At 29.4% G+C, this 24,466-nt stretch overlaps 2 protein-coding genes across 3 annotated transcripts; both read left to right on the top strand.

The window, feature by feature from the left end:
- Positions 1–10,451: 10,451 nt before the first annotated feature.
- LOC105785478 (putative glycine-rich cell wall structural protein 1) lies at positions 10,452–11,162 on the top strand. Its single transcript, XM_012611582.2, has one exon. It carries the CDS (start codon positions 10,493–10,495, stop codon positions 10,973–10,975), a length of 483 nt encoding a protein of 160 aa, XP_012467036.2. The 5' UTR covers positions 10,452–10,492; the 3' UTR covers positions 10,976–11,162.
- A 6,037-nt stretch (positions 11,163–17,199) lies between these two features.
- LOC105785483 (DNA (cytosine-5)-methyltransferase CMT3) lies at positions 17,200–24,245 on the top strand. 2 transcript variants are annotated; one of them, XM_012611594.2, is made up of 21 exons: positions 17,200–17,836; positions 17,990–18,024; positions 18,617–18,713; positions 19,125–19,232; positions 19,309–19,428; positions 19,508–19,607; positions 19,721–19,899; positions 20,006–20,071; positions 20,157–20,417; positions 20,657–20,715; positions 20,797–20,863; positions 21,269–21,598; positions 21,729–21,797; positions 21,868–21,954; positions 22,059–22,146; positions 22,285–22,403; positions 22,508–22,612; positions 22,704–22,747; positions 22,832–22,901; positions 23,030–23,133; positions 23,868–24,245. In XM_012611594.2, the coding sequence occupies exons 1-21, from the start codon at positions 17,405–17,407 to the stop codon at positions 24,040–24,042; spliced, it is 2,715 nt and encodes a 904-aa protein (XP_012467048.1). In that variant the 5' UTR covers positions 17,200–17,404; the 3' UTR covers positions 24,043–24,245. The 2 variants fall into 2 exon arrangements, with proteins under 2 accessions (XP_012467048.1, XP_012467042.1); XM_012611588.2 differs by having other exon boundaries at positions 19,718–19,899.
- Positions 24,246–24,466: the final 221 nt, after the last annotated feature.

The following is a 24,466-nucleotide window of genomic DNA, read 5'->3' as shown; positions in this document are numbered from 1 at the left end:
TTTATTATTTGATCTAATGCAAAAGGACTAATTTGTTCATTTTTTTGTAGAGGAGCAAATGCAATTTGACTTCTGATACATGAGCCTCTATGATACTTTTACCCATATGTGTTATATAGGTCAAAGACGTTCATCTCACAACCCACATTATGGGTTCAAGTCGTAGGAATTACCAGGGACAACGTCAAGGAGCTAGCAAAGGCCTCAACCTCCAAAATAAAAAAAAATTATTTTACTAATTCTCATAAAAATATACAATTAAAATCCAACCCATCAAAAAAAATTTTACTTCACCTTAAAGATTATCGGCTTGTGGCATGTGCATAGCAATGATTTATTCATACATGAGTGAGTTATAAAAGAAAAACTTTTTTTAATTTTAATATTTAGAAAAGGGTTTTCGTACACTAAATTCTGATTTATAGTATTAAAAAAAGAAAAGAAAAGAGAAGAAGATTAATGAAAGGACACTGGAAAAGAAAATAATCTTAACCATCTTTGCCAATAAGTGAAAAGGAAACGAAATAATTGATTACAATGATTTTGTAATAAGATGATTGTTTTTATAAAATAATTATGTAAAAATAAGGACGGAAAATTTTAAAAATCAATTTAAATTTTTTCTTAACATTAGTATGTTTTTTAAAGAAAATATTATTATTGATAAGAATTATAAACAATAATAATACAAAGGTATAGCATATCGTACAAACAATAAATAAATCCCTACAAGTTAAAGCAGAAATGTCATATTTGCAAAATAATTTCAAAAAGAGAAGGACAAGTTAAAAGTAATCGCAATACTGAAATAATTCAGAAACAAATTAGAGATGGATCAATTTATTCAAATTACTGAATTTTACATCCTAGTCTCGCAATCATCAAATTAACCGGACGATAAATACCATCAACCAAGAAAAATTGTCAAAAATCTTTAAAAACCCGTTGCATCAGTGATACACAAAAAACTAAATCTCATATGAATTATCTTCCTCCTCATTATCTTAAATCTATCACTATTATTATAATCTATCGTGATAAAACCCTTAAAAATTTATTCTTAATACCCCTTTTATTCCACCCTACTGCCATCCCTGTCATACCATTTTAGGCAAACATTCCCGCACGAGTTGAGCCAATTGAAGGTGAAGTTTACAAGTTGAGCTTATAGATTTGGTGTGCTCCATTGAAAATGGGGGCTCTTTGTCCTAATATTAAACATGAATTTTCGTGGGTGAATGGCCCAGTAAATTGGAAAATATTCTAGTTGTGGAACCACCTATGTACCCTAGATTCTAGACATGTTGAAATTTAGTTAGGTCCTTGCCCAATTACTTCCACTACCAAAAGGTTTTTCCAATCTCTACTTCAATCTATATACCTGTAATTATGCCTTTCCTTCCGCCCTCAGCAATCATAATTCATAACTGGATAACTAATTACTTTTTCGATTGAATGATAAAAAGTTTGATATTTTTTAAACGAGATTTCAAGGTCGAGTCAAATAAATGAAGAAAATAATTTTGGAGGAGTCTTGCTCTTCGTTTAAGAGTTTAACTTAATTTGATTTTAAATTTAATTTGGGTCCATTGTGATTATCGAATATCAATAAATTTATATTTAAAAAAGTCAACGAATCTAATAAAAATGGGCACATTTCACAATCATAACTAAAATTTTGATAACTTCAATCTGAATTTGGCCAATCCATAAAGAAAATGATAATTTCAAATTTAAAAAAATAGATATCCAAATCTGAAAAAATTTTAATTCAAATATGCTAAACTTCTTTTCATATATATAAATTCAAAACAATAACCATTTTTATAACCAGTAGATTCAGATATTAGGAATATCTATTTACACTCATAGTGGATAATAATTTTAAAATCTAAATTGAATATTATCTTAATCCACAATCCAATTAATATCCTAAAACATTTATGCATACATGAAATAAAAAATATAATTAAATAAATTTATTAGCAAATGACATCGTGCGATTTACTTATACCGTAGAACTTTTAATGAGGTTAAAGTATTTGAAAGGTCTTGTCCTATAAATATCATATCAAATTGGTTCATCTATTATTAAATGGATCAATTTAGTCTCTATACTATTAAAAGAATTAAATAAGTCTAAATTGTAATAGAGTTGACATTAACCAAATAAAAATATTTTGAAAAATATTTTTCAATTACAATCAATTCAAACAAAATATTTCATTTACGAACAAAATTTATTTTAAAAGTATTAACTTTGTTAAATAGTAAATGATTTTTTATACAATAAATGTTAAATCTATTTTAATTTGGCTTTATTTGATTCTTTTAAATTATAAAATGACTAAATTAATCTATTTAATAATAACGAGACTAATTTAATTTGATCCCTATAATAAAACTACATTTAAAACTCCATTCACCCTTTTAATGACAATTATGTTTTTTCCAGGTTTAAAGAAAACACTATTAAATTGACACTTTTGGTTTAAAACTTTGATTTTTACAAAATAGTGATGTGTTTAGACAATAATTGATGAAATATATGGTTTGAAACTAATTAATAATAATACAATATTAAAATGAAAAATAAATAATTTGTGAGTAAAAGCGAAATTTAAATACATCAAATTAAAAATATTAAATGTACTATAAGTGTTTATTATGGTGTTGTCGTCAATCTTGAGTTGATATCGAGTTAACTTATTAAACAAACTTGATCAATAATATTATTAATATATACTAGAAATTCTTTCACACGCATATGCGTGTGAAAATCACGTATTTAGAACATAGATACATGATTAAAAATAATATACATTAAATAATGAAATGTATGGTTTGAAACTAATTAATAATGACACATGAAATATGTACAATATTTAAATAAAAATTTTGAATTATAAGTAAAATGAAATTTAAACACACGATACAGCAGATTAAGAATACTAAATTAGTACAATTGCTTAACATGGTGTTGTTATCAATCCTAAGTTGGTGTCGAGTTAATTTATGACACCAACTCAATCAACAATATTATTAAATCTAAATTTAATTATGTAAAGATATTTCCATAATTTCTCTAATCGTGTTGGTGTCCGGTTGACTCGTGACACTAACTCAGTCAAATGTTTAAATAGAAGTATAGATATATAATTGATGGAAGTAATAAAATGTACATATTAAAATAAAATTGTATAAAAAATTAAAGTAAAACTTCAATTGACCGGTAAATTTAAGTTTTACTAACTTAATTGGCAAGGGTTCAAAATTTACGTTAGGCATATTTTTATTGATTTTTAAAATGAAAATGACTAAAATACCCTCGATAATATAACCATATTTTAATGATGAAAGGATAATTTCGAAATTTCTCTAATTGAGTTGGTTCTCGGTTGACTTGTGACATTAACTTAGTCGAGTGCTTAAATAATAGTATAGATAATTGACGAAGGTGATAAAATGTGCATAATAAAATTAAAATGTACAAAACATTTTAGAATAAAGCTTTGGTTGAATGGTAAAGTTAAAATTTCATCGGTACAAATGTTATGAGTTCAAATTCTATCATATGCAAAATTTTATTGATTAAAAAAGCTAAAGTAGACTGGAATAATATAACTTTTATAAATACATATGGTTATCTTTTGTAATTTATCTAACTGAATTGGTGTCGATTTATTTATAACTCTAACTCAATCAAAATTTAAATAATTATTTAAAAATATAAAAATAGTTTAAATTAATCTAACTGGATTATTTTTAATCTAAACCGATCAAACCCAACCAATCATAATATATAATTTAAACTAAATTCAAATAATTTTGACTCAACTTCATAATCAAGAATTATCTCGTTTCTTTAATAAAACTTAGGGTGGGTTTGGATGGGCGGTGTGTTTACCTGCGGTTAGTGTAAAAATAATGGTGGCGGTGAGACTAGATACTATAGCAATCCTGTAGCGTGAGATAAAAAGTAAACTAAACGCACCGCACCGCACCCAATTGTCCATCCAAACCCATCCTTACTCTCTCTGCATATCTACGCACCTCCCACCCTCAATACCTCTCGCATTTAGGCACCCCACGCTATTGGGGATGCATTATATGGAAGGAGCATTGTGCCACCAATGATTGCCATCATATCAGATCTGATCTTATCAATGTTTTCGATTTCTCAAATTTACCAATTTCAGAGGTGACCACATTTGACACATACCTTAATCCTAATTTTGACTCCGCTAGAGAGGTAACAAAAAAAACCTCAATTCAAGCCTTCCTCCATCTACGAATACTCTTTCTTCCAGAAGGAGATGAAGGGGTCAGAAAATATAGTGACCATTACACTTGTTCATGAGTTAAGTAGTTGGCTTGGCTCGGCTTGATTTTTGGGTTGGGCTTGATTTTTAAATTTAAATTTAATTATAAATATATATATTCAATATTGTATTAATTTTAAATAGTAAAACGAGCTTTTTAGATAGGACGGGATAACCCAAAAATGAATCAAGACTAGAATTTATTTTGGAACCAAGCTTTGGGATGTCTCTGTACGCATACACTAAAGTATGATCTCAACTCTCTTGAGTCTTAAGCAACCACTTTTAGCGACTTTTCGTGTTCCTTACGGTGTAAATCTCCATTATTGTATTACTCGAAATTCTATATAATTTTTATAATACAATACAACACATAATAAAATAATCTCGTAGTTTATTAATTTTTATTTAAAATTAAATTAATTAATGAAACATAACAAATAAAAAAAAAACAAGTACGTCAATAGACCGATATGAAGTCGATGGGTCGATTAATCAATTAAAATTGAAAGTGGTTAAGTAAGTGATTTAAGCCATTGAAAACCCTAATAAAAATTTAGTGCAGGTGCAATTACAACCCATTGGCAATAATCGAGTCTAAGCAAAGTGTTTGGTAAAAGTATTAGTGGATTGGATGTCAAATTTTTTTATTGAAAAAATAAGTAAATTAGTTTTTATACATTTTGAAACTTCTAAGTTAGTCATTCTATTAATTTTTATGTTAAATGATGATGTGGACATGCTGGTCACTAAACTTTGTTCTATTTTGGTCACCTAATTATTTTTTTTTCAAATTAGTCACTAAACTTTACGAAAATATTTTAGTTACTCGAGCTTTTGTCGACTTTTTTGTTTGTTTGTTTAGTAACAAAATTAGCCCTCTAATATTTACATATTCTATCAATTTAATCCTAAATATAAAAAATAAATAAATTTAGCTCTCAATATTTACAAAATTTGTCAATTTAGTCCTAACTTTAAAATTTTAAAAATTAATAGTTGAGTGACCAAAATAGAACAAAATGCATAGTTATAGCTTACCCATAAAAATAATTTCCAGCATGTCCATGTCATTATTTAACAGAAAAAATTTAGCGAATGGACTAATTTACATGTTTCGAAATGTATAAGGGCTAATTTGAGCATTTTCCAATAGAGAGGTGAAATGCAATCCACCTCTAAGTATGGGGGCTTCCCTGATACATTTACCTTTGCCCATTGTATATATTTCATCTAATTATAATACTAATTTTGTTATGTTTATGTGCAAGTTGTGGCATAGAAAAATCGAACCTAGGGGCCTGCCTTTGTTTTATGTTTTAAAAATGTCTATAATTGCTGCTACGTTTCTGCAGATTCTGTGGATGGTTTGCTCACGTGAAATTGAAAGGTAAAATTATGCTATTAGTCTTTACATTTTATAAAACTTGTAGATCTAGTCCTTTATACTTCAATCCGAACAATTTTATTTCATGTACTTATTCATTCAATTAATTTTAATCATTGTACTTTTTAAATTTTAAAATTTTAGCCTTGACAAAATAGTAGCAGTTAAATATATTCAGTTAAATTTTAGAACTAGTCTTATACCATGCATAAATTTTAATTATTCTATTTATCAATTTGAAATTTCAATTTTAATACAAATAATAGTTGTTAAATCCATTAACCGGTTTTTTGTGAATAATACATGTCGGATGATATTACACATACGATAATAAATTTATATCATAAGAAATAATAAAACTTAACTTAATAAATTTAATAGATATCACAACTTACCAACAACACATGGACTAATATCAAATTTTAATCAAACTAAAATGTGGTCTAAAACCACAAAGTCCCTCAGATTTTTATTTTTCTCAGACTTCAAACAATAAAAAAAAAAAAAGAAAATGGAAAATCATGAAAGAAAAAGAAGAGATATCACGTGTCAAGATCATATCATTTTCGTGAAAGGGATGAAAATTTAGATCCCCTAATAAAATAAAAATGTGGAAGTCAAAAGTTGTTATCTCCTCCCATTACACCACAAGCAAAAAGTACCTTTTCTTTTCCTCCTCTCAAGTAACTAATTATTACAACTACTTTGGTAAAAAAAAAAACATAGGATTATTGGGGTTAAAATTGGAGAAAATGTTGATTTTAAAAAATATTTAGGGAAATGTACCACCTTTTCGATAGGAAAATAGGTCGATTATGAAGAAAGAAATAAAAAACACATTGAATCGAACCTGCGACTAAAGGATATAAAATCATTATTATTTAACTTAAGACTCAATGACAAAACCACTAGCATTTAACTATCTAACTAAATAAACTAATGTATTCAAAAAGTTAGAAAGCGTGCCTATAAAACGCGTTTTCTATTTCTCTCTCCAAAATTGATCTATTTTCTTAAATATTTTTTAAAACCGACATTTCCTCCAATTTTGACCGGTTATAGGGATGGTAAAAAGAATTCTCAAAATTATCGGATTTGATCTAATTTAATTTTATAGGATGAGTTTTTCGTTTTGAAAATCGAATTTAAAAATGGATGGGGTTTTATTTCTATATTACTATTTCAGAGTCGATTAAGATCCAATTTAAGTAAAATTTTCATATCATTTCTATTGATGTATTTACTAAAATGTTCTTTTTCAATTTTATTAATTATTTTATTTTATTTTAATATATAGTTTTATAATAACTATATTTTTATTTCTTAAAAATTTTCATGTATTTTTATAATATCTTATTTTATAAAATTTTATAATATATATTTGATTTAATATAATAAAAGTTAATATATATAAAATAATATAAAATTTTGAGACAAATTGAAATATCATAAAAATCAGATGAAATTAATATATATATATATATATATATATATAAAAGCTGCATGGCTTAGACTAGGATTATTACAAAATGCTACTGTATATTATATATTATTTAGGTTTAATTTAATTTTCATCCTTCTCTTTATAAAGTTGAGAAATTAGTCCTTTTATTTTAATTTTTAGAATTTGATTCTTATATTTTAAGAAAAATGACAAGTTAGTCCAATTGAGTAATATTGTTAAACATTACCACTAAGCTATTGATCTCGAAATCAGCAATTTAACAAATATATATATATATATATATGGTTGGAATTAACGATATACATCCTTAAGGGAAAAAACAATTTATATGCAAAAAATTAAAATAAAAAATCATTAGTTTATGTAAAATGGAGAGACTTTTGACACATTAAAGTAGAGGACTATTTTTAATTTTTGTAAAGTAAAGGATGAAATTTAGAATTAAACCATTATTTTACCAAAGGTTTTTCTATGGTTTCTTGCCGCCTCGCTTAGTCTCTTGCCCATATTTTGCAAATCTGTAGGCAAGTTTTACAAATTATTATTATTATTATTATTATTTATTTTCCCAAACCTTTTATATATTTAATTTATTTTCTTTTTACAATTCTCCTTGCGGCCTCTCCATTCCTAAGGATTTGTGGGGTTATTTCGGTTCATTCTCTGCGAAGGTATTAAATCATTCTTTTTTCTTAAAAAAAAAACATTTATGCTTGTTTTGTATGAATCTCTTTTGTATTTTTTATCTGTTTATTTTCAGAATCAGGTTTGGGTCTTGAATTGTTCTAAAATTAAGATGGAATTGTTTATCATGTTATACATCCAATATATGGGTCAAGTTAGTGGCGGATCCAGAAATATGATTTACGAGACAGAGCGAAGTTAGAAAATTTTTGGGGCGAAACTAAATTTTATATTTTATGATAATAAAAATATAATTTTATTATTTTAATGGTTTATATCTTTATAATTTTTAGAATATTAAATAAAATGTTTATCATTTTTGAAGGCTAACGTATAATTTATTATTATTAATTTAAAATTTTATAAAATATAAAAAAACTTAAATGAAAAAAAAAATCAGGGAACCGGGATTCCTAACAACCCTCTTAGATGCACTCCTGTGTCAAGTCAAACCGAGACCGGAAAAAAACTCGAGCCATCCTTCCCTGTTGCCATCATAGTTGAGAAAAAAAGAGAGTAATGGATTGGGAATTGGGATGGTTACTATTTGGCTTGTGATTATTTATGTATGTATGTATGTGTATGCATATGCATTCAGAAGGGCTTGGCCAACCAAAAATGGGATAATTATGTTTTAATCACTTCAAAATTATAAATTTATAAAATAAAATATATGATGAAGTTATAGTTTAACCCTTAAAAATAATAAAATTTTGATTAACCCTTATAATAATTATAAAAATATATGAGAAAATTATAATTTAACTTTCATAAAAATATATAACCTAACATCGTCTCAAACAGAAAAATTTTAATTTCTTCTTGTATGTGTGCATGTATATCTATCTATATGTACGTACGTACGTACGTATCTCCATGTGGCCTTGTTGGCTTGGTCTGTTAAAGATACAACCGACTCAATTGCCTGCACCTTTACCAACTTTGCCTGAGCATCACCCAAACCCCATACCTCTCTCTTAGTTGATATTTTACATCCATGAAATTCAAACCCCTAAAAATATCTTTCGTTTCACCAAATATCTTCTTTCTTTTGCTAGTTTTTGCAATGAGACCCTAAGGCCTGTTGGACCCATGGGGCAACCCATGCCTAATTTAGGCATATAATTCGATACTTCAGTTTCTTAACTCTTTTTAAAAAAAAAAGTCGAAGCCAGCAATCCATCAGGGAGATAAAATAAAATTTTAAAAGTTTGAGGGGCTAAAAACTAAAAAAATTATTTAAAAGGAACTTAATTTAAATACCTCATAAATAAAAGGGACTAAAATAAATATTATACCTCGTAGCTAAAAGGAGACAAGTCCACTAATTGCCCGTTCTAACTACGCCCATAATATGCTAAAAAAATTTGGTTATTTTTCAGATGAAAACATGAAAAATCAACATTTTCTAATGTTCAAGGTCCCCGAAGCTTAAAATTTAAATGTACAAAAATTACATTACTTGTTTTTATACGTAGAGTGATTGATTTACACTTCATCCTATAGTATAAGGACTTCTCAGGTAATATAACCCATGTTGAGGTTCACTGCTCGAGCTTAGCATTAAAAAAGAATTGACATAATCATGAAGTTTCTTCAACGTTTAATTACATCTTCTCCATTAATATGGATAACCAAATAACAAAGTTAGTGGCTTGGAACTTTTTTTTTTTTTTTTTTTTTTAGTTTCATGCATTTTAAAGGCATGAAAGACAAGACAATGAAACATATCATGAGTGTAAAATATTGATGTACAATGAGTTTTTATGTTTTTAATTTGGTTAAATTTTGCTATTAGTCCCTGTACCATGCACAAGTTATGGATGTAGTCCATGTACTTTATTTTGGTCAATTTCGGTAACAGGTACTTTTAGAATTTGAAGGTTTTAGTCATGGCCAAAAGATAGCTATTAAGTTATACTATTTTCAAATTTTGATGTGGCAGACATTTTGTCACGTATGTAATTCTATATAAGTTTGTTATTCTCACATATTATTCACATAAATACAAAAAAAGAGCCCGATTAATAGATTTAACAATTTTCGTTTACATTAATACTAAATTTTAAAATTTTTAAAGCATATAGTAACTAAGGATGATCCAACTAGAGAACATGGATAAATTTAAAACTTTACACATATAATACAAAATTAATAGCAGCCTTTTACCAAGTAAATTTAACCGTTATCGTTTAGTGATGACTAAAATTTCAAAATTAAAAAATTACAGATGTTAAATTTGACAAATTCAAAAACCCTTGTTGTGGTGGCCTATTGGTCAGATGTTCATCTTTCCATGAATAGCCTGGGTTCGAATCATCATTGTACCAAAAAATAAAATAATCAAATTAAAGTTTAAGTACTAAATCCATAACTTAGGGGACTAACAGAAGAAATTGACCTTTTTAGTTTAAGTTAAAAAGGGCGGTGGTGGGATTCAGGCGTGGTAGTGCTTCTATCTTTGTGGGCAAAAAAATTCGATCCATTACATACATGTGCACCCATATAAAAAGTAAAATACCATCACAACAAGTGGCCTTTAAATGTCAAAATCCAACCCCCCATTATAAATACCACCCCCCCACATACACCCCCCCAATCAACAATTCACTTCATATATATCATCCCACTAAAATGGAGAAAAAATTGCAACTGAAGTCCTTTCATTTCAGCCTCTTCTTCCTTTTCTTCTTATTGTTTGCATTTAATATTGTGGGTGCTTTTGGTACTAGGAAAACACTATCCATGGAAGGCTCTAATGCACCAAACGGTGGTTCCAATGGTGCTACTGGTTCAGCCCATGGTCCTAACTGGGACTACAGTTGGGGATGGGGTTCAAGCCCTGGTAGTGGATGGGGTTATGGTTCTGGTTCAGGGAGGTCACCTAATGGGTTCGGGAGGGGTTACGGGTTCGGGTTTGGGTCTGGTACTGGTTCAGGTTCTGGTTCTGGTTATGGTTATGGGAGTGGTGGTGCTCATGGTGGTGGATATGGTGCTGGAAGTGGAACCGGTGGTGGTGGTGGTTCTGGTGGTGGAAGTGGTGGTGGTGGTTCGACTGAAAATGGAAATGGTAACCGCTGGCCATCAAGGAACCCGAACCCTAATCACCATGGTTAAAAACAAGGAGGTTTTGAGGTTTGCTTTGTCAGGTGACAATGGTTAGTGTGTAATATAAAATACATGGTGTGTAATATATATTATATATTTTGAATCTATGTTAGTTTTCTAAGTTAAAAAAAAAAACTATGTACCTTTTATGTGCTTGATTATATAATTTGAGCTTTTAAGGCCATGTTTATTTCCATTTCATGCTATAATTTTTTTATATTTTAAGTTTTCATGTTCAAGTTGGAGCGTAATGTGTTTTACCTAGTTAATACTTTTTTTCTCATATATCTTTTTAACAAACATAAATCGTTTTAGAATTCAACTTGAGATTGATATCAATGGTAGAATTGAGATAGTAAAATTTTATCATCTTACTCATGATTTAATTGAAACAATTAATTACGACGGTGTATAATCAATTAATTACGACGGTGTATAATGTGATGAAGAAAATAATTATTTTTAGACATGAAATTTTGAGGTATCAAAGTGAACTATATTTTCCGATTTTAGAATATACAACATTAAAGTCGAATAGAATAATATTATATGGTTTTTCTATTATTCAATTGATAATACTATGGTTTTTAAATGCAAATATTGTTGTTGTTTGCATGGTTGACACTAGAGTTAAAATTTGGTGACTCTTTTTAGAATAAACAAGGCAAAATATATTAACCGAAATGTAAAGAGATGACATTTTGATAAATTTGAGATTGAAACCTCGATATCTTTCTTACCAACATAAAACATGGGTGTTCATTAAATCCGAAAATAGATTGAAGGAGCTGATGGAGAAGTAGTGAGAGTTTTTTTTTTTTTTTTCTTTTTTGTCTTTTGAGAGTATGTATGGGGTCTTTCTTTGGAGCCCATGTAATGATGTTATGGTGACTATAGGGTATGTAAGATATTAAGTATAACAAGCATGATGATGGGTGGGTCTATCATCATTTAAAACAATAGTGGATTTTTAAGACATTTTTAATGTTTAAACAATCTTTTGTAATTTTTTTTATTTGAAATCAGTATGGTATCCAATAATCACATTGGGTCTTTATTAGATTTTGAGTCGAGTTGTGTTTGATCCTTAAAAGTGGATACTAACAATAATCTTTCCATAAAAGAAAATGGGTTGAAGGAGTCGATGGAAAAATGACTATAGAATATTTAAGTTATTAATATGTAACAAACATCAAGTTACTTGTAAGGGGTGGATTCATCGTCATTGAAATAATAGTGGATTTTCAAGGCTCTCTCGATGTTTAAATAATCTTTGGTGACTTTTTTTTTTGTTTGAAATTTGTTTGGTATCTAGTAGTTACATTGGGTTTTGACTAAATTTAGAGTCGAGTTGTGTTTAATCTCTAAAAGTAGGTATCAACAATGGTTTTTCCATAAAATAAATGGTTTGAAGGAGCCCGTGGAAAAGTGACTGTAATTTTATGTGAGATATTAATGTATAACAAATATCAATTTGCTGTGAGTGAATTTATCATTATTGAAACAATAGTGGATTTTCAATGCTCTTCTGAATTTTTATTTTTTATTTTTGTATCAAATCTGTTTGGTATTTAGCAATCACATTAGACTTTGATTAAATTTAGAGTCGAGTTGAGTTTGATCTCTAAAATTAACAAGTTTAAACACTAATTTCGCCATTCAAAGACTAAAAAATCAAATTTAATAATTTACTTAAATAACATCAAACTTCTTATTACTCAACCCCATTCCAAAGTTTCACTTTTAACTGGAGACCAAACTAATTGAAGAAGGCTCATCTCTTCTTCGCTAATTCCTCCCACTTTGGCATGGTAGGCATTATTGTAATACCTAAAACCCCAAACTTAAAGGGTTTACTATTTGCTTATGACTTATGAGTAAAGTTAGAAAGTTAGTCAAACAGTGGGAGCAAACTGCTATGATTGCTTATATATAATAATCAGGAGTTTTGAGCTAAATATTAAACATTTAAACACGGCTAATGGATACTAATTTTGCATTTTTAAGAGAATGGATTGTTCTAATTGAGCTGTCATTTGCTCTCATAATGACATCATTGGAGTTTACTGCGTTCCTTGATTCGAAGAGACATATGGGTATGGGTACAACTATCAATTAAGTGGGTTGGGCTTATTTTGGTGGATGTGAAGATGACCTTAATCTATTTTTAAGGTTTGAATTATTTAAGTTTGAAGGTTAAAATTTTTGGGTCGAATCATTTTAAGTTTTGATCGTTTTAAGTTTGTGTCATTTTAGGTTATTTATTTGATTTTTTTTCTTTTCTTAAGAATACATAAAAGATTCATCACTACAAACAGGATAATGGTAACCTCACAATTAATTACTTCATTTATGAATTTCATAGTAATAGAAATACATTTCCTACCGAAACAGAACTTGTAACTTGCTATCCTCTTGCCTAGCAGGCAAGGATTTACTTCCGTGGATAAGATGATTCATTTGAATATGTAACTGACTAATCAGTCTAAGCAGGAGGCAATATATTTTGATATTATTGATTATTCTTTGATTTAATGAATCATCTCATTTTAATTGAAAACGCAAATACCCTTTTTAGGAAAAAATCAAGCTCTGCTTTCCGTGTTGCTCTTGTATTGCTTTTTCTTTCTACATTTTTTTGTCTGATTTATCATAATATTCTTCAACATCTTTTTCTTGGTTTGAGAGTACGGATTTAAAATTTCCTTATTTTTGTGCATCTAATACAAGACCCCCTTCACCTATGGGTTCTTTTTCTTATTGATTTCGATTCTCTAATCCAATAATTTGTTCTTCTTGACATCTGAGTTCAAATTATTTTCTGTTCTAGGTTGATGTTGTCTCAGCTTGTTTCAAGTTGTAAGCTGTTCTAGGTTTGGTTTAGTTTAGGGTAAATTACCCTATTGGTTATCTATTTTTTAGAGCGCTTTCATTTTAGTTGTTCAATAGTTAATTTTTCTAACAACGGTTGACTGTACACACCACATTATGTTTACACTATTATTTTAGTCACTCAACTTTTAAGTCGCTTATATTTTAGTCATCCAATTTTGTTTCTAAGCATTAAATGAGGTAAAAAATATAAAGATTAAAGTGAAAAGGCGGTAGAAACAAAAACAATGCATTAAAATTTTGTTAAATTAAACTTGTTTACCTCATTGCTGAAAGTTTTAATTTTTATTTTCAATGTTGAAATTTTAAATTTCAAAACATCGATATTCAATTAAAAATTTTATTTATCTTTGATAGTGCCAATCAATTTATTGCTAGAATATTTAAATTATTCTCATTCTAAAATATAAAATTTTATTTTATATTTTCAAATTAAAATAAACTTAAATAATATGTATTTAATAATTGCCTACAAACTCACAAAATTTTAATTATATTATCTTAAATCTTCCATACTAAGCTAAAATAATGAAAAATCGTCACGAATAATTAAAACAATTTCTTTTAGTCATATATAATATTATATATTTAAAATAATTTTCAATAAAAATAATTGTATACCCAAAATAAATATTACGTAAAATATATTATATTATAAATAAAAGTGATTTTCCTAAAAGTAAAAAGCTTTTTTTTTTTGGTTTATTTGGACAACACAAAGTAATTGGATGAAAGTGTAATTAGTATGATAGGAATTACACTCTCTTGCAATTACTAAGAATTGTAATTCTCTAGACATGTTTGAGCATCGTGTAATTACATCGTAATCTCATATGTCATGTTTAGTAGTACAAGTTGTAATTACACGGTTACATAAATTATATTTTTAGAAAATATTTATCTATAATATACATAAAATCATGAGTTTAAAAAATTTTTAAATTAACGAGAAAATATATTTTCATCTATTACTAAATTGACATATAAATACAATTAAATTTAATTCAAAATAGTTAATTAAGATTTAAATGTTTTTTATAAAAATATTCATCCCAATTCATATTAATATGCAGGGACTTTTTAAGTTTGTCAAATTTATTCTACGTAATTCATAAATATATTGATAATATAATATATTTATATATTTCTTATACATTTGTAGGATTCGATTATTCTACCTTGAAATTATTTTCTAGCAGAAAAGTTCGCTATTCCAATTTGATATTACAATACACTATAAATTATTCTCAAGTCGGACAAGAAAAGCACGAAAAATATGATTTACGAGAAGGTATTATTACAAGAAAGGTACATATAAAGTATTTATTTTATAATGAAAATCCATCATTATTATTTACATCTATAATATAATTAATTTATTTATATCGATTTTGCAGTCATCAAAGCAATGAGGATTGAAAAGTGAAATTCTGATTCTATAATATTTATTTTTAAACTTTGGCTATTTTACCTAAATGACCTAAAAAAACAATTATTTACGTAAATGACATTGGTTCAAAAACAATCACTCAAATTATCTGAAATGAACAATAAAATTGGATTAATGGGATTAGATGGTTGGTACCACTATTTTTTCTGTTAAAAAAATAATTTTTGAGGTTTTAGACACTAGATGGACAACGCCTATGTATTTTTTTATGTTAAAAATATATATTTTTAATTAGATAATGGGGTGCCGGCCATCAGTGAGCTAGACTATTCGTCTCGCAATCCGTGCGGCCTTAGGTGATCTGTTTGCTCAAAATCGCTTAAGTCAGCATTTACGCCCAAAAGTGAGGATTCTTTAAAACTCCCCCAAAACATCAATTTGTATAGCGGAAGCGATTGTGCCAAAAGAAATTACAAGTGAACAACAAAAAGTCAAATAAAAGAATGCACACAAAGTGTTTGAGTAAATGCTCAGAGAATTCTATTACTCTTAAGAATTCAGCTTACAATGGATGAGTACAAATGAGGGGGATGCTCTCTATTTATAGTTGAGCTCCCCAAAATCTATGGTCAAGATACATTTACATCGACAGACGAGATTAACCATATCCCTTGATTTTAGTGATTTACAAGATATGTCATATCAAATCTAACATAATCTTTACAATATATGATTCCCTCTATATTCTAAGATTAGTTACCAAAATTAGTTTAAGTTGCCATGTCTTCATTATCGGGCCAACCAGGCTTTAATCTGACAGACTTCTCCAACAATTCCTTGAATCGGGCCAGTTCTCGTGGATTAAATGTTCCCCATCTAATCGATAGACCTCCATAGGGCGCATCTTGTGCCATGGTCACGGGCTTTGCACTTTGGCTCGTGACACTAGCACCCCCAATTTTTTTTTAATATTGATATAAATATATACCAGTATGATACGATTTGAAAAAAATATATGGGTGTCGGCCATCTAGTGTTCGGAATCCCAAAAATTATTTTTTAACAGAAAAAATACATAGGTGCCGACCATCTAATCCCATAACCTAATTTTACTGTTCATTTCAGCTCATTTAGGTGATTATTTTTGAATAATGATCATTTATGTAAATAATTATTTTTTGAAGTCATTTGGGTAAAATAGCCATATTGTACACAAATAACATTTTATAATATTATACTATTACTTACAAAATATAATTTATTTAAGTATTAATTAAATTAAATATATTATATAAATTTTTAATTTTATAAATAAACGCGTATATCCATGTGCAATGCATGAGGCCGAAAAACTAGTTACTATAATAAATTAGAGTAATTAATATTTTTACAAGTCTTTATTTCAACCACATTTTGAATGTGTCAAATTAAAAAGTTTATGGGAGAAATATTTTTTATAAATAAATATATTATTATTTTTATAATACATAACATTGACATGTAAATAAGTTATATTTATATTTTTATCATAAATTTTTATAAATAAATAAATAATAATTCTTTTAATATTTTACACGTAAATTATATTTTATAAGATACTTTTGACCATAATTTTAGAAAAAATTAAACTTTAAATAATATAATTTTTGTTCCAACTTTACAAAATTTACATGGATTATTATTTTTATAATATCTTTAATTTTTTTTCCACAAATATTCCAAACACTAGTATGTATTCATGTATGAAAATCTCTATTCCTCCTTAAAATACAAAAAAAAAAGAAGAAGGAATAATGCTCTGTAAATTGGTTTTGGGCCTCGGCCATTATGGTCGGCACAAATCCCGATATATATATTTGTTTTCCCGCTTTATCAATTAATTTGAAAATTTCATTCCCCCTTTGATTTTGGAGCCACTCCATTTATTATTAAACCCTTCATTTTCCCCCATTCCTTTTTATTTCCCTCCCACTTCCCAAAACCCTTTCCTACATTTCCCGCCGTCCAAATCAGCTCAATTCCTCACTTCGGATTCGGCGCCAGTTCGGCCATCGTTGTTTATCCGGCTCTCTGAACAATCATCGCCGACTGGTCAGAATCCATAAAATTACCTTTGTTTCGGGTCAAGGGTTTCTTTTCTCTTGTCTAAATCGATAATGCCGAGCACGCGAAGAGCTTCTAATCCTATGAAGGACACTGATTCGACCAAGAATCCGACTCGCTCGAGCCAGCGTAATCGGAAGACAGTGTTGGAGCCTGAAAATGATGAAGTCATCGTTGTCAGTGAAGGAGAGAACAGTGAAGTCTCTCGTGGTGGTAAGCGGAAGGAAAGCTCTGCCTCTGGAGCGGGCAACAACGCTAAGAAGTCAAAACCAAGTGTAGCTAAAATGACGCCTTTGGATACCGAGAATGGTGAAGCTATGGTCGTTGACGGTACTGAGAACGGCAGCAAAACGACACCAAAAAATTCGAAAAAGACGAAAACGGATGTAGCTGTTAATGAAGACAAGGAGGAAACAAAGTTTTTAGGGGAACCTGTTGATGACGAGGAAGCCAGACGGCGATGGCCAAAACGCTATCAAGGAAAGGTGTGCATATCGTATCTTTTTATTTTCTGGGGAAAAAAGTTTAATCTTTTGAAAGTTCTCTTAAAGTTTTAAATTTTCTTAAGTCATGCAATAGAATTTTGAATAGTCCTTTTCTTTTACCTTTTTATTGATATTTACTACTTTTGTCATTAGGGAGCAAAAAAGGTCATTTCAAAGAGTTCGAATGGGTAAGTAAACATTTTTTTCCCATAAATCAATTTCACTTATACTATTTATTTACATTGCATTTATTGTTTAATTGAATTAGTGGGTGTTTGTTATTGTTTTCAAAGTTTTTTATATTTATTTTTTAAGCTTTCAAGTTTTTTTTCCCTTTTCAATTTAGCATTTTTTGTTAAAATGACTGAGAGCTCGGTTAGTATCTTAAAAATCGTTTTTGAAAAATGTAAATGATTGTTTTTTAAATCCATCATCCAGCATTTTAGTTTGGGGCTAAAAAGATTTTGATAACAGCCTTCTAATTAGTATTGCTTTTGCTGTGGAATAAATGTATTTAGAAAGTAAAAAGGGATGCTAAATACATATGGTGTAATGAGTTTAAAGGGGCTAAGGTTTGGATTCTGAGTTCAACTTTACATAAGATCAACGTAGAAGCATTTGACTGTTTTGGGTGAACAATAACGAAAAAAAAGTTTTATTGGGAAAAAACAAGTGAATAACTTTTTTCCCAACATTATATATTTTTGTTAAAGATCAAGTAAACCCTTTGTTGTATTTTTAAAGATGTGCAACCTTAATTTTCCAATTTATTTGGTACAGTGACTCTGAAGAGATCATTCAAGCTCGACGGCACTATACCCAGGCAAAAGTTGATGGTTGTATGATATTTAATCTTTATGATGATGCTCATGTTAAAGTCAGTATTACTTTCTCATCTATTATTTTGTCCTTATATGTTCTTTTACCATATTTAAAATCATAGTAGTCTTGTTTATTTGTTGGTCATATTGATCTTTTGCATTTGCTTGATTGGTAGTTAAACTTTCAGTCATATTTTATTCATTTGATTGTTTACAAACCTTCTCAAATTTATCATCCCCTGAATTGGATATTGTTTAGACTTTGTTAGGATGAATGTTTTTCTCCACATGAAAATATACAATATGCTTGATGTTATTCAATAACTGATTTACAGTACATATTTAGGATTTCTAGCACTAATTATTCTGGATCCTCTCTGATAAGCAGAGAGGAATTCGAGTAAATGGTCTATGGATTTAGTCATAGTGGTAACTAATTATATTATTTTTGTTTTGCATATATATAGGCTGAAGATGGAGAAGATTGCTATATATGTAAAATTGTTGAGATGTTTGAAGCAGTTGATGGAGATTTGTACTTTACAGCTCAATGGTTTTACAGGGCTCAAGACACAGTAAGATGATTCTTTTGTACTATTTCCATTAGTTTTGAACCTTTTAATTTGACGTTAAATATCATTCCTTTTCCAGGTACTTAAAACGTTAGGCCACCTTATTGACAAGAAGCGTGTATTCTTTTCACAAATTCAAGACGACAATCCCTTGGATTGTCTTGTTGCAAAGCTTAATATTGCAAAAGTATCTTTGAACGTACGTTTTCCGTTTCTTGCACTTCATTTTAATGTCTTTCACTGTTTCACCATGCTGTATAATTATTATGGTTTTTTAGGTTGATTTGGAGGCAAAGAATAAAGAGATTCCAAGTTGTGATTATTATTGTGACATGTTATACACATTGGAATATTCGTCTTTCACTAACTTGCCCCCAGGTAGCTGTTATTCCTCTGATTTGCTAACCCTTTTTTTGAGTGTACGTCAATGAACATTTAAAATTTACTAATTTGCTTCAACGTCTAATAATTTCTTTTCCTAATCAAAGAAGGGAAAACAAATGCTAGCGAAGAAGCTTCATCTACAATTTCTGATGACAGCCCAGATACAGTAAATGGAGCTAACAGTGGTTCCGAGGATGCTTCATTGCTGGACCTGTATTCTGGTTGTGGAGCAATGTCAACCGGCTTGTGCCTTGGGGCAAATATGGCCGGACTAAGGCTAGTGACTGTGAGTTAGTTTACAATATTTAAATAATTGTGCGTTTTAAGTTTTTTGTAATTGGTAAATTCTTATAAATTTAGTTATTTATTGGGTTTTTGTTGAATGAGTTTAGAAATGGGCTGTGGATATAAATAAATATGCTTGTGAAAGTCTCCAATGGAATCATCCGGAAACAACGGTAAAATTTATTTATAATTTATTTTGTTATTTATTGTTGTTGTTTAAATCATGTAATAACCTTGGTGCAATACTCGGTTTCTCAGGTCAGGAATGAATCTGCTGAAGATTTTTTAGCATTATTAAAAGAATGGGAACGGCTGTGTGCTTCATTTTCATCGTCAAAATCTGAGAATTTGGAGAGGCAGTCATTCAATTCAAGTGTAAATGAAGATAATGTAAATGATGAAGAGGAAGAGGAAGATGAAAATGAAGATGGTGATGGTGAAGTGTTTGAAGTAGAGAAATTTCTTGCTATATGTTACGGTGATCCGAAAGAGAAAGGGGAACGTGGGTTGTACTTAAAGGTATTTGAGCTTTATAACCTTGATGTTTGTTGGCCTGTAATAGCTCTATTTATCTCATGTGGCCAATTCTTTTTTCTTCTTTCATTTATTCTCTTTAGAACGTTGTTCTGAAATCCTAGCTACGGAACTAATTTTACAACTTCAATTCTAGCACTGATTTTTTAGCTTTATGTTTCGCGTGTTAGCTTTGTTCTTTTTACTTTGGGGAACTCCACCATGACTTCTATCCCCTTTTGTAGGTTCGTTGGAAGAATTATGGGCCAGAAGAAGATACATGGGAACCTTTAGATGGATTGGGGTATATCAACTGTATTTATGATTGATTATTTCGTACTTAAATATGCAAACTTGTCTGTTAACAGTTTCTTCTTTTTAACAGTGATTGTCGAGAATGCTTGAAGGATTTTGTTACAAGTGGCTTCAAAGCAAAAATTCTGCCCTTACCTGTAAGTTTCTCTTGTACTTTCTAATGTTACTTTTTAAAAAAGTGTATTTCTTTAAATGATATTCATACATTATTTATGCTGTATTTTTTCTTTATTTTGTTTGAATTACTCATGTTTGACATATTTGGATACGAGTGTATAGACATGATCTTTCATTAACTTTTCAAATACATAGAAAAAAATTAAAAAAATTGTACATACATATGTATAAACCCAAATCTGAATTATATATAACCTATAACATTAGCCCTTGCTTTTTATCACAACAAAGTAGCGTCTCTAGGGAAGGACAAGATAGTTATTAAATCATAGAATATTTCCTGAATTCACAACATAAATTTGCCTTGTTTTTGTTACAATCACAAATTCTTAGTATGTTCTGTATTTTTTTACATTGTCCTATAGGGTGATGTTGATGTGGTTTGTGGAGGGCCTCCATGCCAAGGCATCAGTGGCTTTAATAGGTTTAGAAACAAGGATAACCCCTTGCAAGATGAAAAGAACAAACAACTTCAGGTTTTCATGGAGATAGTGGAGTACTTGAAGCCAAAGTTTGTTTTGATGGAGAATGTTGTTGACATAGTAAAGTTTGCAGAGGGATATCTTGGACGATATGCTTTGAGTAAGCTAATTCATTTAAATTACCAAGTCCGAATGGGAATGATGGCAGCTGGTGCTTATGGTCTTCCCCAATTTCGTATGCGTGCTTTCTTTTGGGGTGCTCGTCCTAATCAAGTGAGTTTTTTTCCTGTGAATACAAAAAATTGTAACTCTTGAGTCACTTGATGTTGTGTTAACCTTTTGGAATATGTTGATCTTGTGTTGATTAAGTTTTTCACTAATAAATTCTTAACACTGTTCTCAGAAATTGCCACAATATCCACTTCCTACGCATGATCTTGTCCTGAGAGGTGTCATACCTGTTGAGTTTGAGGTACAAAAACCTTTCTTTGATTTTAATTTTTAAATGCTTCTATATTCTCACAATACTTAGTAAATTGCAGATGAACACTGTAGGCTGGGAAGAAGGTAAAAAGATAGAGTTGGAAAAGAAACTTCTACTAGAAGATGCCATTTCTGACCTTCCATCAGTATGTTTTAAGAGTACTTGAAGATTTTCCCTCTTTTTTTTCACTGCTTGGCTAGTTCATTTATCAGTTACATGTACCTTTATGTAACTCAATTATTCTTATAGGTTGGAAATTATGAGGATAAAGATGAAATGGACTATGACAAAGATCCTAAAACAGAGTTTCAGAGATTCATCAGGTTAAGAAGAGAGGGTATGTATACTTTTCATATTTGCTAATTATTTATATACATTCTCTGAAGTCCATGTTAATGAAATTGTTTTGGATGGGCGTTATTCAAGTGTGTCCGACATGAATATTTTATGATCGATTTCTTTATATGTCTTGTAGAGATGCCAGGTTTTTCTTCACTAAATGCAAAACCAACAAAACATTTGCTCTATGATCATCGTCCACTTCAACTCAACACCGATGATTACCAACGTGTTTGCCGGGTTCCCAAAAGGAAGGTACATCACTTCTCCCCATCTCAAGCCAATCGGCTTTGTGTTCTGCTAGATGCTTCTTGACTTGCTAATTTCTTTCATCTCATTTCTCATTTTATCAACTTTAGGGGGCAAATTTTAGAGACTTTCCAGGTGTTATAGTTAATAGTGGTAATAAAGTCGAGTGGGATCCTAACGTTGAGAGGGTTTATTTGGAATCCGGAAAACCATTGGTACTCTTTTTCATTTTGTTATTGTTGATATTCTTCTTAATCTGCTTCCATGAAGGTGCACTGCATAACATTTTTATAAAAACAATTACAGGTCCCTGATTATGCCATGTCTTTTGTCGGCGGCTCATCAAGCAAGTGAGTATTTTGTCTGTCACATGTCTCTGATAATAAGAAAGAAACTTTTTGATCACATAACCTTACTGTTATGAGATTTTGTAGACCATTTGCTCGTCTATGGTGGGATGAAACTGTACCCACAGTGGTCACTAGGGCAGAACCTCATAATCAGGTTATAATTTATCCACACATTATACGTTATAGTGTTTTAGTTTATTTTCATATTTTAATTTTTGTAACTATATGTGTTTTTGTACCATAGCATTCATGAGTTGCAATGATCTGGTATGTCTTTGATAGGCGATATTGCATCCTGTACAAGACCGAGTTCTCTCAATTCGCGAGAACGCAAGGTTGCAAGGCTTCCCTGATTACTACAAGCTTTTTGGCCCCGTCAAGGAAAGGTACTTGTATAAGCGATGCCTTTTTCCAATTATGTTGTTTTGATCACATCCTTTTGCAATTATTTGGTTTCAAGCAATGTTATTTAAATCAGATCAATCAATAGGATTTGTTGAATGAGAACCGGTTGGAGTTTTAGTTCATAAAAAAGGCTATGTTGGATGATCCATGAAACACTGAGAATAGATTTAACCAAGTATGTTTAAAAAAATGAATTTTTAGTAATTAATTTAATTGAATTGATTGAATCAAGAGCCAATGATTTAAATGGTTGGATTATTAGTTTGGTTTTGTTAACATTTCTTTCAACTTTTAGGTTATGTTTTAAAAATTAGAATGGTTATCAAATTGATCATGTCATTGGTTTTTACCTTTCAGTTTGATTGTTGGTTCAATGACAATTAAATAAATAATTAAAAATTTAAATATATATGAATTGGTTCAATTGCTTTTTTTTTTTTTTTTATATCGGTTTTAGGTTTTTTACGAGTGGTTTTTTTAGAAATATGTTCAATCTTTTGTTTGGATGGTTCCAACAACAGTGCTTTCAAGCATGAAAACCAAAATTCATGGTCTTTCCTCCGGTTTAAGTACACTCTACAATTAGTGATAGAGATCAGTCTTGTATCTTGGCTATTTTTCATATCATATTCTAGTTTAAACAAAATTTAATAATTAGTGTTGCAAAATTGAGTCATATTATGATAATCTTTTTGGCGTGGCCTATGTATAATAGGTACATTCAAGTTGGAAATGCTGTAGCAGTGCCAGTTTCAAGGGCATTAGGGTATGCCCTGGGGTTAGCTTACCAAGGTGTAGTTTCAAATGATGAACCATTAACGAAACTTCCTCCAAGATTCCCTAACATATCTGAGAAAGCATCTTCGGATTCATCTCAAGATAATTCTTAAACCCCCCCTTTTTTCTTCAATCTAATTAATATTAGTCAATGGAATTGTGTATTACTTTTTAGATTTTGAAACTCTAAGAGTAATTAAAACCTAGTTTAATGTTCTTCATTCGATCCCTTGTTGTACGACTACGTGTTGTCGGTGCTAATATTTTTTAATTGAGTTTTAATGGTTAAAACCCATTAGGTAAACTAGTTACTAAATTGTTAGTATGTTTTATTTTGTTCTCTAAATGTATTGCTAATAAGGTAACTGTTAGTTTACATTTTTGTATTGAACTTATTTGAGTAGAATTGCTATTACTTTGAGTTGAAATGATATATGCATGTATTAAGTTTGTCAAAAGGAATGGATAAATTTGTTAGTGATTATAAGACTTGATATTAAAGTGTCTTATGAAATATTTGATTAGGCACATTATAAT

Source organism: Gossypium raimondii, chromosome 7, assembly GCF_025698545.1.
Source record: "Gossypium raimondii isolate GPD5lz chromosome 7, ASM2569854v1, whole genome shotgun sequence".
NCBI lineage: Eukaryota > Viridiplantae > Streptophyta > Magnoliopsida > Malvales > Malvaceae > Gossypium > Gossypium raimondii.
This window is presented reverse-complemented; position numbering and strand designations above follow the sequence as displayed.